The 19,324-nt window shown below is 43.2% G+C and overlaps 3 protein-coding genes across 6 annotated transcripts in view; 1 reads left to right on the forward strand and 2 right to left on the reverse strand.

Moving 5' to 3' along the window:
• The window catches only part of RAB3IP (RAB3A interacting protein), a 54,304-nt gene that overhangs the window by 31,277 nt on the left and 3,703 nt on the right, over positions 1–19,324 (reverse strand). The window lies entirely within an intron of this gene.
• Positions 1–19,324, reverse strand: part of LOC308457837 (cathepsin E-like) — a 38,589-nt gene that overhangs the window by 5,824 nt on the left and 13,441 nt on the right. The gene's annotated exons all lie outside the window — the stretch shown is intronic.
• BEST3 (bestrophin 3) lies at positions 497–19,285 on the forward strand. 3 transcript variants are annotated; one of them, XM_080972005.1, is made up of 10 exons: positions 503–2,217; positions 4,520–4,689; positions 6,683–6,777; positions 7,855–8,088; positions 8,945–9,099; positions 10,051–10,128; positions 11,107–11,259; positions 16,377–16,457; positions 17,255–17,406; positions 18,340–19,285. In XM_080972005.1, exons 2-10 carry the CDS (start codon positions 4,538–4,540, stop codon positions 19,274–19,276), a joined length of 2,037 nt encoding a protein of 678 aa, XP_080828131.1. In that variant the 5' UTR covers positions 503–2,217; positions 4,520–4,537; the 3' UTR covers positions 19,277–19,285. The 3 variants fall into 3 exon arrangements, with proteins under 3 accessions (XP_080828132.1, XP_080828131.1, XP_080828133.1); XM_080972006.1 differs by lacking the exon at positions 16,377–16,457 and having other exon boundaries at positions 497–2,217; XM_080972007.1 differs by lacking the exons at positions 503–2,217; positions 4,520–4,689 and having other exon boundaries at positions 6,689–6,777; positions 7,943–8,088.

The raw sequence follows: 19,324 nt of genomic DNA on the forward strand, positions 1-19,324 counted from the left end.
TCTGGAACGTTTTGGCTCCCAAACACAAATGCAGGAGTGTTCCAGTTTGCGAACTATTTTTAGAAGCCGAATGTCCAGTTTGCAAACTATTTTTAGAAGCCAAATGTACCTCAGGTTACATACGCTTGCAGGAGCTTCCTGCAGCCAATCAGAAGCTGCACTTTGGTTTCCAAACGTTTTGGAAGTCAAACGAACTTCCGGAACACATTCTGTTCGACTTCCAAAGTACGACTGTACAAAGGTTCTTACTTGGGATGGAGGCAAAATTCAGTTTTGTTTGTATGGTCTGGTCAATGAGAAACTACCTGTTTCACACTTCTTGAACCAACACTCAGACTGAAACCCAGCTAGCCTTTGAAATTCACACTTGATGCAGTTCTGCCACCCAACAACGTGTACAAAAATGCTTAAACATGGAGAAAGTGAATATGGAGAAAGTGAATACAGTGGTACCTCAGGTTACATACGCTTCAGGTTACATACGCTTCAGGTTATAGACTCCGCTAACCCAGAAATAGTACCTTGGGTTAAGAACTTTGCTTCAGGATGAGAACAGAAATTGTGCTCCGGCGGCATGGCAGCAGCAGGAGGCCCCATTAGCTAAAGTGGTGCTTCAGGTTAAAAACAGTTTCAGGTTAAGAACGGACCTCCGGAACGAATTAAGTACTTAGCCTGAGGTACCACTGTATGGAGAAAGAAATGCATGTATTAGTGAAATTACTATACAAATATGCATATATTAAAGGAAATTGCCTGTAACGTGTTTAGGTGCATACAAAAAATTTCTCATCAGTGGACATACACACTGAAATGCTGGTGAATTTTCGTTTAGTTTTGTTTTGTTTTTTAAATTGGATAGTACTGCAAAAATGTGGAGAACTGAATCTAAGAGTAGGAACATAAGAAACGGGGGAAACTGGCAGATTCATCCATCCCTAGTTCTTGCTGATGGCCTATATGTTTATTAAGTGGGAAACCTGAATGAACTACTGAATTGATGTATCAGAATAAACTACAGTATCTCTGAGTACTGGAAAAATAGTCGAGAACAATGTCACTAGCAAAGCCTAAAAAACTCGGTCAGTAATTCAACCATTTCATCACATGTCAGACTTAAGTCCTGATTCATTCATCTCACATATCTACCATGTCGTATTATTTATGTTAACTAATTCTACTCTGCATTCCAGACATTGGTCCCTTCAAGCCCCAAATAAATTCCCTGAGCCACTACTTCTCACTAGTTCCACTCGTTTCCAAGGAATGAGCAAGCCTCCTGCCCCACCAGTCAGACCCCTAACCTTCCTCATCTTGTAGGCTGTGGAGGAGAGAAAAAATGCATCACAGAATTCCTAATTCTTCCACCAAGAACCCTGGGCCACCAAAACAAAGCATATTCACATCATGAGTCAGGTTACATAAAACACACTCACAAATGACATGTTCAATGTGCATAATTTATTCTAATTGACTCCCCCTCCCCCTATTTTCTGCTAACAGGATTTAGGATTTTTTTTAAGCCCAGAATCCCAGACCTCATACATCTTCCTAATCTTCAGATTAATCACATTATTTTTGTAATGATTCTCCTGATCTCAGAAACCACTGGAAACAGGCACAGACCGATTGCCTTCAGAAGAAAGCAAGCAGGCAAAGCAATACCTATTTACTGATCCAATTCCTCTTCACCAAATTGCACAAGTTTTTGAACTTTGCAGAGCAGTTAAGGTTGCTCTGTGGCACTTTAAAAGAAGCAGGCTCCTGTTTTTTGAAGTGGTTCTTTACTTCTTCTGCACTAGGCAGATGGCAGAAAGGGGGGGGGGAATCCAAGCTGAAAAAACATCATGGCAAATCATGCCCACGGTTGGTTCTGCATTCAGACCAAAGGGGGTCCTCCTTTGGATAACAAGTGGAGTGATAATTATAGATTAGAAAAGAGCCAGATCAGCAGCTGCTGCTGCTTGCGTTTGTTCCCTGTTGTAGCTGACAGCAGTAGAGAACTTGGCAAAAACAGGCTTCCAGAAGTGGAAAGACACGTTAACCCCTGTGCTTGTCAGTCCGCTATGGTGAGGACTCCAGGGAGCAATTAAAGCCCTGATAGGCTGTGTGCCTAAGGTGGAGAGGGAAACAAAGTGACCTGAACGCTCCCACGCTTGGGGAGCGCAGAAGGCCTCAGATCATCATCTCCGTGTTTGAGTGATCTCATCAGGAGAGCAGGTTAGTCGATTTTTATTTTGATACCTCTCCGTGCTTGAGTTAACCTGAGTTAACACTTGAACAAATATTTTGGGGGGAAATAAATTACGTTTTTTAAACATGCAGCAAAGCCTCATTTACCTCGGCCAGTCATGCTGTAGCCTTTCTTATGCCTGCATGTGATTGATGTTCTTACGGTGTTTTATTTACACTTGCAATTCTAGGATACACAGTTACTGTACAGCACACACAAAACCCACAGCAGTTATTTATAGTTGCATTAAAAGTACTGACTGTAGAGGCATTCGGTGGTTGCTTTTCATGATGGGGAGATTATTGTCTGTTTGTGATTATTTAATACTTTTTTAAAAAGCTTGCGTGATCAATTTATATGAGCTCGTTTATTGGGAGGGTGTCATGGAAGGGCCTCAAAGGGGAAACGATGAATAGAGGTGGGATTAATACTCCTTTCCAATATGAGTTTTTAAAATCTATTATTTAAAAAAAAATTTTTTTGAAAAGTTTGAGTTATAAATTGAATAAATAATATGGTTTGGAGGCTAATGTACAATCCCATTATCCATTATGTGTGGCTAATAAAACCATGCAAGTCTGCATTACAAGTAAATCCCCTTGAATTTCGTGGGGCTTGCTCCCAGGTTAAGTGTTACGGGGATTACAGCCTAAATTCCACCATTTTCAGTAAAGCCAGATTGCAGTTCATGTCTTTGTTAGGTGGTTTCTTAAACACGGCCAATGTATACTGCCAGTAACATTGCAACTAATGCCTTTTGTTACTTTGCATCCCAAATGGCTTAATCTGTGCTTTGAAAATGTTTCAGCTAGAGGTTCCACTAATGGAACATTTGCCTTGGTTGGGAAACAAATCTCCTACTGCTGAATCTACTTGGCGGATGGAAAGTTGCATTCTGAGCAGCATGTTGAAACCCCAGTAAAGTTGCAGGCATAGGCAAACTTGGCCCTCCGTATGTTTTGGGACTACAACTCCCATCATCCTTAGCTAACAGGACCAGTAGTCAGGGATGATGGGAGTTGTAGTCCCAAAACATCTGGCGGGCCGAGTTTGCCTATGCCTCGTCCAGAGGGCCTATTGGTATTTCTATGCTTGCTGCAGCATCATTGCTAATGACATGTTAGATTGGCATTAGAACAGGTTGAATTACATAGAATATATTCTGTCTATTAGCAGGGTTGCCACACAATTGCAGGATCCGGTGTCTCTTACAGAATTCATAATTTACAGCATATTGTTATCCCTCGGAGCTACGTAGCTTGGGAAAATGTAGGCTATGTCTGTGGAAATCACAGCAGGCATCCAGATTGTACGTGCTGTGAATACTCTGGTAACACTGTTCCTTGTGGTGGCTGCTGTGATGCTGTATGTCCAAGTTGATATTCTATGTAAAAAAAACCTGAGCTTGAATCCTGGAAAGAGGGGCCTGGTGGATGAGTAGTTCCCAGATCCAGGAGACAGCTGGATTTCCTGTTCTGGGTGGGGTTGCACTTTCTCTGAAGGAGCAGGGACGCAGTCTGTGGGTACACCTTGAGCCACCTCTGTCACCAGAGGCCCAAGTGACCTCCATGACCAGGAGTGTTTTTTACCAGTTCCTGCTGGTATGCCAGCTGCAACTATTTATGGACCACAAGAGCCTGACCATAATGGCCCATGCCCTGGTAACCTCAAGGCTTGGTTACTGTAACACGCTTTACGTGGGTCTGCCCCTGTATCCCTTCTAAAAGTTTCAACTAGGGCAAAATGCAGCTGCCAGACTGTTCACAGGAGTAGCTTCCTGGCAACAAGTTACTCCGCTCAGTAACTCTGCTGAGAGAGCTGCTCTGGTTGCTGATTTGCTACCCAACCAGGTTCAAGGTGCTTGTGTTGATTCACAAAACCCTAGACAGCTTAGGCCCAGATTACTTTAAGAATCATCTGATCCCTTCAACGCTACCACATGTACTGAGATCTTCTGATGGGGCAAGTGTGGTAGTCCCCCACACACCTGAGTTTCAATTGTCCTTCATTAGGGAGTGGAAGGAGGCATTAGTGTGGCCTGTGGAACACCCTACCAGTAGAGGTTTGGTGGGACCCACTCCCTCTCCTCTTTCAGACCCCTTTTTTAACCAATGATGTTTTTCGATCTTGTAATAGCATTTTTATGGATGCTTTTTCCAATTGCATTCTTATATGTAGTATACCACCTTGGTGTATATTTTTAAATGAAAGTGTGGATTATCAATACGCAAACAAATATATAAAAATTATACGGGTTACCTGTTGTGTTTTGTCTTTCCATTTTCCCAGGAGCAACCAGCAGAGGCGATGACAGTCACATACTCTAGCAAAGTAGCAAATGCCACTTTCTTTGGGTTCCACAGATTGCTTCTCAAGTGGAAAGGAAGCATCTACAAACTGCTTTACAGAGAATTTTTGCTCTTTGCTTTTCTCTACACGGCAATAAGTCTATTGTACAGGTACTGGGTTTTGTTTTTTCCCCACCTCGTGAAAAACTCCATATTGCAATCTTTCCTTGGATAATGATGGAGGGATCTGCAACAAAACGTTTCAGTATGTTGTTTTCTGTTCAGGATGCAGTTGTAGCCAATCCTGCCCTTTCTCAAGATACTCTGTTCCAGGGATGTGTAGCCCTCCAAATGTTGTTGGGAGTCCTATCAGCTCAAGCCATCATGGCCAACCATGGTGAAGGATGATGGGAGGTGTCATCAAGCAACATCTGGAGGGTGAAAGATTACCCACACCTCCTAGTTTTATGACTCCCATCCCCCTCACCAGCACTCAAGTGATCTGTGGCCTGAACTATTCCCTGGCCACGAATACATGGGCTTGTTCTCCTCCACAAGGAATTTATTTACTTCTCCAAACCTGAATTTCCCCCAGGTCTGCTTGTATCTTCTTGTAGAAGGATGGTGCTATCTAGGCCACATAAAGATTGGTACTCAAAGAAAGACTTGAAGAAACATGACTACATGGGACACAATCCACTAGGATGTTCTCCTGCACAAGCTCTACTGAAGGAGCTATGCAATATCACTATTTATTTAATCTTCTTAAATGTATATCCTACTTTTCTCATGGAACCCGAGACAGCGTACAAGTGGTTTCCCAAGGCCTACCCATCCAGGCACTGACCAGACTCAGACCTGCTTGACTTCAGCAAGAGCATACATGGTCCAGGATCTCTTGTGCAGCCCCCATGCCTCCTGTTCCAGTAAGGAAGCTGATTGGCTTGCAGTTATCTTGGGAGTCACTCCTACACCGACTGACAATGAAATGGAAAAGTCTCTGATATCCAACAGCAAAAGTGTTGTGAAAACAAAGCTACATCCCTTTATGAAGACAAATACTCAATTATAACAATATGTCAATAGGAGAGCTATAGTTTCCCCTCCCCCAATTAGTAATATATTCTAGCAAAAACAGGCCCATTTATGTCTTGCGATGGTTTTTCCTATCAAATTTCTGCAAGTAGAGCTTTGAGTGTGGGTTGCTTCCTGAGGTGTCCTTGGCCAGAGCTTTGGGTTTCTTCAGAGTTGGATCACATAACAGCTTCTCCAGGGACATTAGACTGGCCCCATCTCTGATGACATTTAGGCAGGCAGCAAAAATGTTTTATAATGCTGCATGCTTGCAATGGATTTTCATTTACTGTGCTCTTGTTTGATCTGAAATTTTCTGTTTTAATTTTGTTGTTGAATTTTAATTTTGTTATCGTCTTCTTGTTCACTCCTACAGGGGGCCCTAGTTAGGACTGAAAGGTGGTGTAAAACTGTTTTTTATAAATGAATAAAAAGGGAGGATGCAATCTAGCCAATTTTGTCTTGTTATAGATCTTTTGGGGAATGTCCTGAATATTAATGAGAGTCGTTTAGATGCAATCTGCATAGTTTGATCTGGGTGCTGATGTGGATTTAGAGTTTGCATCTTTCACAACCTCCAAGATTCACAACCTGCATAAGCTGTTATGGCCATTGTTTGACTGATTCCCCCTTTCCCACCATGGATTATATAATCAGATCTCTATTTTTAATGGGCTGTATTATTACCGTTATACGGAATTGTGTTATTATAGAAATATTGTCATAATGCACTGAATATTTCTCATTTTCACCCATGTTGCTAAGCAGGGACAAGCCTATACATGTCTGCTGAGAAGCATGCCCCAATGGGTTATATGCCCGGAATAATAGTTGTATAATGCATTTCATTCTGCATATCTGAGATTTTTCCATTCACTTGTCAGTCTCGGAGCAGTGGCTTTTGTCATAATTGTGAAACACACAGACGAGCTTCCTTATCACCTCCTATGCAGTAAATGACTATTAATACTAGTATTCCTGCTTGCCCATATTATATTCTTAAGAGGGAATTAACCTGCTCTTTATACAAAACTAATTTGAAAAACTAATATCTTTCTTCCCCCCCCCCCCTTTTCTTTTGTCCTTGCAGATTTTTTCTTACTGGTAGCCAGAAACGATACTTTGAAAAACTGGCCATTTATTGTGACAAATATGCAGAACAAATCCCAGTTACTTTTGTGCTTGGTGAGTATATACATATATATATATATATATCCCATAATTACCATGACTTCGTTTAGGACTTCACCACTAACCTTGAAGCAGGGATGGGCAGGAAGGCGTTTGGGATCTACTGGATAGATCTCTGGGTGAGTCATGGTAGATTGGCCCAGATTTCTTACTCCCAAATTGTTTAACAATATTAACTGCACATCATATGCACCAGGGTTGTACAGCCAGTAGGCAGCTCAGTTCACAAGCTGCTCTGATGCTGGTACAATCACAATGTCAGTACCAGTCTGAGGACAGGAGATGTGCTAGCAATAGTTTCTCCCCATTTACCAGGGTTGGCAGAGTGTAGCTTCCGCTCCAGGCAGTTGCTTTAGGGTATCATGAAAAGGCAGTGAGTTGTTATTTAAATTATTAGGAATGTATTTTTACTGCTTGGGAGGAGAAGGAGGGGAAGTTCTTGTGGAATTTTCTGCCTCTTGTTGCCAAAATAATATGGCTGGTCTTGGGTGCTGTGCACCTTGAATTGTGGCGTGGGAGTAGGAATGCACTTGCTGCTCTGTCGTGATATTTTCTTGTTGAATACTCCCGTCAAGACATCTGACTTCACAAAACAACTACAGCGGTGGTGGGAAAACTCCTTTGGCCCTCCAGACATAGGAGCCAACTCCTAGGGGCTGAGGTGCTTTCAATCCCCCCAATAAAATATTTGAAGGGCCTGCCCCCCAAAAAGTTGATGGACATTGCCATTCAAATGGTGTGTGTGTGCCACATCTTGTGATCAATTGGCGGGGCTTCCCTGCCCCCCCCCCCATATTTTATTCAAGTTGGCACCCCGGCCTCCAGATGTTACTAGACTGCCACTCCCATCAGCCCTAACCATTGTGCTACCTGACTAGGATGGGTGGGAGTCCAGAAGCAACTGGAGAGCCACAAGTTCCCCACTACTGAGTTATAGGCCCCAGTGCTTTCCATGACAGAGTTGTTGTAAGCCTAGGTGTATATTTTAACTGTGCACATTTTTTAGAAGAGCCAAAGCTATGTGATGATTTGCAGCAACGAATGTGAATCGGGATCTTTCAAAACTTCTAGGCTTCTATGTTACTTTGGTGGTGAACCGTTGGTGGAACCAGTTTGTAAATCTGCCGTGGCCAGACAGACTTATGTTCTTGATCTCCAGTACTATCCAGGGGAGAGACGAGCACGGCCGCTTGCTCAGAAGAACTCTAATACGTTACGTGAATTTAACGTCCCTCCTCATCTTCCGTTCAGTGAGCACAGCTGTCTATAAGCGATTTCCAACAATGGACCACGTGGTAGAAGGAGGTACTTGTCCATTTCTTTTCTTCTCCATCTCAGCCACGTCACATGTGGCCATAACTGAGCAGGGGCAGAATATTTTGACGTATCAATAGACAAGGCACAGGGCCACATCGTCAGAAAGAGAAGCAGCACTTCCGTCCTTATCCCGGGAGTTGCTTTTCCAGTTAGTAAGTACTTAGGGTGATGCATGAACCATGACAATCCTGCTAAATGTAGCATTATAGGAAATGGGATTCCACAAGCAGGTGCAGTTTTACTTTAAGAGCTTAGATTAAAAATGGTAGAAACCCATTGTCAGAGTTTCTGTCAGAGGCCAGGCACCTCCTTCCCAAAGCCAAGGAAGCTTCTGCCCAGTTTAGGGAGGAAGGCGCGATGCTCACACACACAACAAACTCCACCCCCCAAAAAAATGTCCTCAAAAGCTGATATGTCTGGCTCTAACTGTTCCCCTACAAAAAAATTCACCGCAAGTCACTACTATCCTCCACATTCTGCACAACTGCTGCCTCCAGACCAACCCCAAAGGTGGTTTGGGACCACCATATATATGCAGTACACAGCATGAGCTGTTGCTTCTCTTTCTTTCAGGTGAAACTGACAATTTTTTGTTTTTTAACTACACCTTGACTACAATTTGCTTGGGTCATTAAGGGTCATATAAAACTGCTTCAAGAGCCGATTTGTCACCCTTGTTTTAGACATAATGTTTGTCTGTATGAAGGGGTTTATGGTCATCCTTTTAATAATACATGAGTACAAGCAGAAATGAGTAAGGTTGTTTGGGATCACGTGCTTCAGAAGATGCGCTTTCCAAACAAATATAGGAGATCCAAAGGCAACTCTATCTCTTTATAAACAGGTTTTATGACACCAGAGGAAAGGAAAATATTCGATGAACTTAAATCTCCCCACCTTAAATACTGGGTCCCCTTTGTCTGGTTTGGAAATTTGGCAGCGAAAGCGCGACAGGACGGAAGGATCAGAGACAGTGTAGACTTGCAGACCCTTTTGATCGTAAGTAAGCCAACACAGCTTAACGCCATAGGGGGTGTGCTCTTTCTTAAACATGCCTGTTTTACGTATATAAACCATAGGCCTGTCTCTTTCCTTTCCATTATATCATAGTGACTGGGTTTCATCCTACACTACAGTACACCAGGGCCAGCCCTAGATCAGATGACGCCCCAGACAAGGCATCTTCACATCCTACCCTTCCATTGGTTCGCATTTTGAATGCCTTATTTTTAATGCATTTGTAGCCTATTGCAGGGCTGCTGTCAGGCTTGAGTGTGGGGCAAAGTGCCCACTAGTGATTCTCCTCCTATGTTGGCGAGCCTCCTCTGGCTTACCTAACAGCAGTACTAGGCAATTGGGTCTGGGAGCCGCCATTTAAATTTCCCACGATGCCCTCGTAGTAGTGTCATTCTAGGACTTTGTAAGACATTAAAATTGCTGCTCCTGGCCCCAGGAAACATGAAAGGTGTGTTCCAAAAATACAACTATATTGTCAGCTGTCATACAAAAGTGACCTCCTCTGGTCTGTAGCAATGATATGATTTAAAGTTCAACTGAGAAATCCAGGATATAATTGCATAGTTTAGGCTGCAATCCTATCCACAGATACCTCGATGGAGCAAGCCTCATTGAATTCAAGGGGACTTACTTCTGAATAGACATGTATAGAAGATTTCACTGTTAATTTCATAAAATGTTACTGTTTGGCTTTAAGGTTGCAGCCTTAGGGTTCTAGCTCTAAGATCTGCCATCCCCCTAGGCAATCCACTGCCTAAACCAATCCTGCTCTGCTACGCTGTGACATCACATCAGTTAAACCAATTGCAGCCAGAGAGTCTGTTACATCACTATTTCTACCAAGTTCCACCATGCTAATAAGAAGAAGGATGAAATCATTCTCTTCAGTGACCGCATAAATTTTGTGTTTGTGTTTGTTTGTTTTCCACTTAGGAGATGAATCGTTATCGATCATGGTGTAGCCTGCTATTTGGTTATGACTGGGTTGGAATTCCCCTAGTGTACACACAGGTATCTAAGTGGAACCTTTTGCCAATATACAGAAACAATGTTGAATGGTGGGTAGAGATGGATCTTGGGGTGCTGAAAAGTTTAAACTTAAATGTAGTGTATATTCGAAGCCTGAAAGGTTTGTGTTTCTCCCTCCACCTCCTCCTGCTTTCACAAATAGTTGATTCCATGAATGGGGATCCTGTGGCCTTCTAGATGTTGCTGGACTCCAACTCCCAGAAGCCCCAGCCAGATTGGCCAATAGCCAAAGATGGTGGTAGTTGGAGTCCTCAGAAGGGCCTCAGGTTCCCCATCCCGGTTTATTCACTTCTTAGGGCTGAGGTGGAATTGGAGACTCAATAAAGACCAAACCCTAACAGCCCAGCTTGGAGCTGCTCTCCCACTGCCATGTCACATTTGTATCATTTTGCATGAGAATGTATTGCACTGTAGGTGGCCAACAGAACTTTGCACGTTCACTTTGTAGGTCTATCTATCTATCTATCTATCTATCTATCTATCTATCTATCTATATGGCACACTTCTTATACAGTAATTATATCCTTAATAGGGACACAGGTGGTGCTGTGGTCTAAACCACTGAGCCTTTTGGGCTTGCTGATTTGAAAGTCAGCAGTTCGAATCCATGTGACAGGGTGAGCTCCTGTTGCTCTGTTCCGGCACCTGCCAACCTAGCAGTTCGAAAGCAGTGCAAGTAGATAAATAGGTACCACTGCAGTGGGAAGGTAAACAGCATTTCTATGCGCTCTAACTTCCGTCATGGTGTTCCGTTGCGCCAGAAGCTGCTTAGTCATGCTGGCCACGTGACCCAGAAAGCTGTCTGTGGACAAACGCCAGCTCCCTCGGCCTGAAAGCGAGATGAGCGCTGCACTCCATAGTCGCCTTTGACTGGATTTAACCATCCAGGGGTCCTTTACCTTTTACCTTTGCCTTATTATATCCATGGCAGTAGCTTAATGTGGCCTTAATTCATTTCAGGTTGTAACACTTGCTGTCTACACCTTCTTCTTCACATGCCTGATAGGACGTCAGTTTTTGGACCCTGAACAAAACTATCCAGGTCATGATTTAGATCTTTACATTCCTATCTTCACATTGTTACAGTTTTTCTTCTATGCAGGATGGCTAAAGGTAAATCGCTACTATAGTTTTCCAGTGTGTTCGGAATTTTCTTGTGATTTTTATGTTCAGATTCAGTCAGTAAGATTTCTTCCAGCCAAGTCAATGGAAGTAAAGGGCCCCTTTAAAAAGCTATCTATACTTTTATTGCTTCTCTCCTTCCCTCCCCCTCCCCCTCCCCCTCCCCCACCCCCATTCCCCTCTCCCATTCCCTTGCAAATCTGCTTTGGAAAATCTGCTCTGGAAAGTCTGTCCTGTCACTCAGATAGAAGCCCATTGTAGTCACACGAGGTCACCACTGGACACAGCCCACTGTGTTTCATGAAGCTCAGCCAACAGCATCATATCTGACATCCATGTCTCATAGTTCAAGCCGGGCTAAGATAAAGTAACAATGATATTCAGACTGCTTTTTTCTATTTTAAAAATATTCTATAAAGCTTAAAAGCACAGCGGCTATGCTTCTCAGGCTTGCAATCTGAATAGACGCAATTAGGGGATATAGAGAGGGACACTTAGCAATTATTCAGCATACATAGTGATTTAGGCAGTGCTTTTTTTCTGGGGGGACGCAGGGGTACACATACCCCAAAACTTTTTGTGAATCTAAGTTTGGCCTAATTGAGGGGCAGTATTTCAATATGAGTAGGAAAATGAGAGTACCCCTAAACATTTTTTTTAGAAAAAAAAGCACTGGGTTTAGGTAATACCAAAAATATATACCGTATTTTTCACTCTATAACACGCACCCGACCATAACACGCACGTAGGTTTTAGAGGAGGAAAATCCGTAGGCATGCCACCCGTAGGCATTCCCTCCATAACACGCACAGACATTTCCCCTTACTTTCTAGGAGGAAAAAAGTGAGTGTTATGGTGCAAAAAATACGGTAGCTATCCAACGTGCTATGTTTCGGAACACATTCACACTGCTGATAGTGCATACTGCAGAAGATTTGGCATTTACGATGACACTGCGAGCAGCATTTCTGGATCACAGGCTTCTTGCAAACTCCAAGTATTATGCACAGCACCCTGACCACTATCAGCCACACCAATGTGAGGAGCCACTTGTAGCTCAGCTTTGCAAACAGCCCTGCTATCAGCAACGCAGGTTTTGGCAGTTTTATACATAGCCTACTATAAATTGCTGCAAGTGTTATTCTGTCTCTCGAAATCCCACTGAGAAGGCTGTGTACGTGGTGTATAGAGGAATCTGCCAGCCTTGGATTTCACAGACCACTTCATCAACTGTAGTAGTGCGGGGTGGGGGGCTTTGAGGCTGCCTTTAAAGGGCAGGAGCCCACTCAATGGTGCTTACAAGGTAAAAAAAAAATAGTACAGAGACAGAGACAGAGACAGAGAGATATGAGTGAGTAGCCAGAGCTTCCTGCTTCTACCATAGTGGATATCACAGATGAAGAGGGAAGTTGCTCTCCAATCATTGTCCTACTACAATGTACAGTGGTACCTTGGTTCTCAAACTTAATCCGTTCCGGAAGTCCATTCCAAAACCCAAGCACGCTTTCCCATAGAAAGTAATGCAAAACGGATTAATCCCTTACAGGCTTTTAAAACAACCCCTAAAACAGCAATTTAACATGAATTTTACTACCCAACGAGACCATTGATCCATAAAATGAAAGCAATAATCAATGTACAGTACTATAAAATAAATAAGACAGTATTGTAGATGATAAAAATAAAGTAAAAAGTATTTCTTACTTGCACTGATGATAGTCATTGTTTGGATGGGGGGCTTTTATCCATTTCCGCAGTCACACAATCAATCAATTAATAGCTGAACTGGGTACCACACAGTCACAAAAACAAATTAACCAAAAAATCCTCAAAAACAAAAACGCAAAATAAACAGCAAAAACAAAAGCGCCAAATATAGTGGTACCTTGGTTCTCAAACGTAATCGGTTCCAGAAGTCTGTTCTGGAAACAATAGCCAACAGCCAAATTGGATGTGCGGCTTCCAAAAAACGTTCAAAAACCAGAACACTTACTTCTGGGTTTTCGGTGTTTGGGAACTAAGTCGTTTGGGAACCAAAGTACCCCTGTATATGCATCTCCCCACTCTTACCAGAGCTCCATAAGGCCATGTACACCTCATTGCAATAGACCATCCTTGGAAAGACAAAAGCATACATGGCTGTGGAAGAGCTCATGTCTCTCCGAAAGGGTACAGCCACTGTATCAGATGAAACCTTGCCATTGCACAGGGGCGGGGAATGTCCGCCACTCCCTGATGTTGGTCTCCAACTTCCATCAGCTCCAGCCAGCACAGCCAATAATGAAAGGAAATGGGAGTCATTTAGAGGGCCTCAGGCTCGCCATCCCTGCCAGATTAGACTCCTTGCCAGGAGCAATAGGAGCAAGAAATGATGAGCATACACAGGGCAGCCGTGATCTGTAGGGCTGTGACGGCCCTTTCAGAAGCATTGCACACGGAGACACTGGGGCAAACAAATAGTTTGTGTGCATGCCTGTCTCCCAGGAGTCTGGTGAGAGTTGTTAGCTAGTATGGGCCTGCCCACAGAGTTGTGAAGACGTACCTGGGGACGAGTAACATACTCGCTTTTCCTCAGTGCCTCGATAATATCTGCTTAACCTGTACATTAGCAAATAAACAGATTGCGGCAACAAAACAGTAACCCTCTGGTACTATCCTCCTCCAGAGAAAATTGATCCTCTAATGGTGCCTATTTAGGAACATCAAACCATATGTTTTAATCTGATTTCACCATATGAAGTAATAATAATTTTATTATTTATACCCCGCCCACCTGGCTGGGTTTCCCCAGTAGGTTATGTTCACATTGTAACTCTCACACATCTTAAATCCTACATATGGGGCAGGTTATACATTTTAATCAGACATAGAATCATAGAATTGTAGCGTTGGAAGGGGCCACAAGAGTCACCTAGTCCAACCCCCTGCAATGCAGGAATATTTTCCCCCAATGCGGGGGGAAGTAATAAAAAATCACAGCCCAGTCCAATTTCATCATAAGAACTTCCTAAAATCACAATGCAACTAAAAAGTAGCAGCACTTCCAATCTCCCAAAGTCCCGAGGCAGCTACATCACAAGTCCTTCTTGCAAGTACAGTCATACCTTGGAAGCTGAAGGGAACCCGTTCGACTTCCAAAACGTTCGATAACCAAGGTGAGGCTTCTGATTGGCTGCAGGAGCTTCCTGCAGCCATTCGAAAGCTGTGATGGATGTTTGGCTTCAGAACACTCACTTCCAGTTTTCAATCGTTCGGGAGCCGAAACGTTCAGCAACTAAGCTGTTTCAGATCCAAGGTATGACTGTGCTCACTGGGTCAAACTCTCCCCTCACTCTCTGACAATATCTACAAAGCAGACCTTGTCATAGTGAAATCGCAAGTAGGAATACAGCCTCTGCTGCATTTTTTATCAAAAGAGGTTTGTTGCGATTATGCTGCTGGCCCCGGTAACGATGTTAAAACACACGTTACTGTCCGCCTAATACGACAGTGTGAAGAACGCAAAAAAATATTGTGTTGATTTGTTAACCAAAAAGAAGTGCAAACATAACAAAAATAAATAGCCATGTAAACCATAAAGCATTACAGCCCAGAAGGAGAAGTTACAGCACAGCTCCAAAGGTATTATGCAAAGGTTCCCTCTACAAATAACAAAGATACATAAAAATAAAAGCATTCTCCTCCTGTGAGTTCTATCCTTACTGAAAATAAAGGTTCTATGAAGTCTTAGATGAAAGGGACATTTGCATCTACTGATGGCACCAAATACAAGTTAGTTTGCAAAACAGGTTATTTGAAATCATTGTCTGGCTGCCAGTCATTGCTGTTATGTATAGGACAACAGTCGCCCTCACATGAGGCCCTTTTAATCCTACTTTGTGTTGTCCTGGATTAGTCACTAATCTGTTCAGTTCTCATATCCAGGAATCCTAAAATAGCACTTAATTGTCCTGGTTTGCAATGCTTTGCAGACTGTGATATCATGTGCCGCATTGCCTGTGGCAGATGAGCCAACGCAATGTTTCCGCTTGTAGTCACTCTCCTTTATATCTTCCACATTCATTTAAGGATGCCCTGCAATGTGATTTCTTGTTCACAGATATCTGCCTAGCTAGGTAGTATAGCAAGTCTCATTGTCCTACTTCTGTAGCATCTCGATACATAATTGTTCATAAAATCGTAATTCATCTTGAATCCACTGGGTTCGTGCTGGGAAACACTGCACCCTTGAGCCAATACTTCTGCCATCACAGGATAGTAAGATAGGCCCAATATAGACCTTTTCGTCATGTTAGCCCAGGAAGTGACATAATGAAATAACACTTTCCTTCCTGAACCACCCACCTTCTGCTCTCGCCGTCATGAGCAGCTGGGCTTTTGAGGTGATATTGGTCGTGCAGCTACTATTATGCCATAAGATCCACTGTCCTGTAATATCACATATGAGCTTTAAGTACTGATGAAGCCCAGGATGGCGAAACAAGGCCAGTATTCAGGAAATCCTTGTCTAGACTCTGTGTAAGGATTTTGTGGAACTGTAACAACCTTTCATGTGGATTTTTTGGACTTTACGAACAGACAGATGGAATAGACACCATTACACAGATGGACCTTATGCATGAACTGACTAAAAAATGATCTGATCCACTGGGTCTTCTGCTTTGTTTGTTTGTTGAACTTTATAAGTTACTTCCGCTGAAATTTGATAATTTGATACTATGAATAGTAGTTATTTATCTAAGAACACAGCCGGTTACGTCTCGTGTGCTTATTGGGTCTGTTAAGCCCCAGCACGGCTGGCGAGGGATTTGGATTCTTCTACCCATTCCTCTTTGTAACTGGCAGAATCTGTCAGATTTATCAAAGAAAACTCAGCCTCTTTGTATACTTTACCTCCCCTACTCCAACAGATTTCTCAGTCCAGTAGATCAGGTGCCACATGCTGCAAAATCCACTTGGGAAAATGTGGAGATTGCATAATCAACTATCAAAACCATTGTTCGTACCCTCTAGGGGACTGTGCATTAGTACAAATCTGTAGCATAAATATCTTTTGATATTTCAGTTTTTGGTGATGTACTTATAAATACGTGCAATTCTGATAACAGGTTGCTGAGCAGCTCATCAACCCATTTGGTGAAGACGACGATGATTTTGAAACAAATTGGTGCATCGATAGGAATCTGCAGGTGTGACTTTTCTTGCTGCCACTTACAATTATTTTCTTCAGCTCTGCAGCAATGTAATTTTTTAAAATTTTCTGCCATGGATAATATTGCGTGATGCCCTCCTCCCACATTTCACAGATTAGACTACAGATATATTTCGAACACTTCTTCGCAAGCTCCACTTCAACACATTGCTGAAGGCTCTTCACTGCCTGCCATGTTCATTTATTTTGCTGTGACTGATTTTGGAGCTAAGAGGCTGATTGTTCTCTTGGCAAAAGTACAGGAGAAACACATCATTACCCTACAATATGCTGTCATCAAGAGTTCCAAATATTTTTTTGCTGCAGTATCTGAAATGTCAGCCTGTGTGCTGCATGGCTCTTTAGTGTTCATATGCATGCATTTTCCCTACAGCAGGTAGTCTAGACCTTAGCAAGCACTCTGGCCAATGGTGGCGTTTTCTCCTCTGAGGTTGTCTCACTTTCCTCTGGTTTTGGCCATTGGCTAGTCTGGACAGGCTGTATCTTAAAGCTACCAGAAGGGAGCTCTTTTATGCATGCTCAAAGCCCTGTGGGAGCAGATCCGCCCTACTTCAAACAGCAACCACTTCACATATTGCTTCTGAAATGCCCACGTTTCAATATAATTTTGTCATATGGTGCAAGGAACTGCTGCTTGGAAAAAATTAATGACAAGGTCATGTTGGGTGTTCTGGGTATGAATAGTGCCGTTCACTCTATTCTCTAGATTGTGGTCAGAGTTTATTGCGCCTAAAACTGCATTTCAAGCTTTCTAATTCACGGCCGTTGTTCCAGGTTTCACTTCTGGCAGTTGATGAAATGCACATGAATTTACCCAGAATGAAAAAAGACATGTACTGGGATGATTCCTCTGCCCGCCCGCCCTACACATTAGCAGCTGCAGACTCCTGCATCCCATCTTTCCTTGGATCCACCATCGAAATGCGGTACGCAAGTCTGCGGTCTCCTACCATAGTTAAGACAGGGTCAAAATGGTTCCTCCAGTTTGTTCCATCGTTAACAGCCCAGTCCTAAAAGAATTCAGGCTTAGATATACCTAATTCTTGATAGAAGATACCAGACTATTAAGAACATAGCTCTTTTGTCTGATCCAGCAGAGCTCTTGCTATCTCATGCAGTCTCTTGTTTCCAGTCACCAGGCAAGCACATGAGGGCAGCAGCACCCTCTCACTGTTGCTTCCAGCAAGTGGTATTCTGGAGAACGTTGCCTCCAATCCAGTGTAGGCAACCTTTAGCCCCATGACTAGTAGGCAAATTCATGTTAGAAGAAGCTATCGGTGACTACCAGTCAGAATAAACTACAAGATATTGTAGTTTATTACAAGATGAAGACACATGTAAATAATTAAAACAAATCAGCGGAACAATAACCCACCCTTCCCACAGATGCATATTAAAAGCCTGCAGAACATTAATCAGCCCAAGGCCTGGTTGAAGAAGAACGTTTTTGTCTCATGCCTATAATGAAGGCACCAGACGAACCTCCCTGGGAGAGAGCGTTCCACAAATGGGGAGCCACTACAGAGAAGGCCTGTTCTCGTGTTGCCACCCTCAGACCTCACATGGAGGAGGCACACCAAGATGGGCCTCAGATGATGAGCATAGAGTCTGAGATGGTTTATATGGAGAGAGGCAATCCTTGAGGTTGGGATTTTTTTTTATGTTCCCCTCATAGAGTTCCCCTCCCAAAGGTTTTGTTGTACTTCTGTAAATCCTGGGGGGTTTGCAGGTGTTCCCTCCCTTTTCTTCATGGATGATGCCACCATGTGTGAATGGGGCCCCATAAGGATCCACACACTAAGAATTTAGTTCATTGTTAGCAATAGGGATAATAACTGCTTTCATGTTTCAACTTGCAGCCTGACTGATAGCCAGTTCCTCCATGGAGAAAACTGGCCCCGGAATAACGATAAACCCAGAAGGCAGCATTCGATGCTGAGAAAAGTGAAACGGTTCCTGAGTGTCCGTGAAGGCTCTCCTGCCCCAACAAGACGGTCCTACCAAAGGCAGTCGAGTGAGAACTCTGTTTTCTTCCCCTCTCACGAAATGCATCACATTGGCAAGTTGCTAGAAATGCACTCCAGGGGGAGACATTTCTCCTCAAACAGCATGAAAAGCCATGAGAGGGGGCACGGGAGCATGGATCTTGGAGTCATTAGAGAAAGCAGCAGGAATGAAGGTCTGGAGACAGGCTACCAGTCTGGTGCAGAAGAAAGCCTAGCTAAAATGGACTCGGCAGCCGTTGAAAAGATGGTTGTTGAAAATGAAGGCAGATTGAATTCACAAATAAACAGGGACGTTAACATCCTGACAGAAGAAGATTTTGACAATCAAAGTGAGTCAGAGACTGATTCCGAAGGACCTGGGATGACCCACTGTGCCCCGCTGCACAGCTCTCCCACAGATTTGCTCATAACTCCTTCAAAAATTGCACCACCTCATATGGCATCCGGGCAACAGGATTCATCCACTGGTGCAAAACAGGAAAAGGAACCTCACACCCATCAAAGCACCACATCCAGCAACCTGCCAAATAATCAAATGTGGCAATACCCAGAAGTTTTTACTCACCATGCGGCACCAAGGACAAAAACTGAATCTCTTTCAACAGAGTCTGGGACAATGCCTGGAGAAGGCAGCTTAAGTACTGAGAGCACTCCCACTTCTTCTTCTTCTCCTGCTGCTGCTACTAATACATTTGACATAAGCCACTTACCGGAACAAGTGGATGCTAGAGAAACTGATATCCTTTATATCGTTGAGTGTAGCAGTGAGAAAAATAAAGGACACCTCTGACAAACTGGAGAGCGCCGAGATGTTGTGCTGCTGACTCATGCCACGCAG

This window comes from Podarcis pityusensis (genome assembly GCF_964106645.2).
Source record: "Podarcis pityusensis genome assembly, chromosome: 10".
Lineage (NCBI taxonomy): Eukaryota > Metazoa > Chordata > Lepidosauria > Squamata > Lacertidae > Podarcis > Podarcis pityusensis.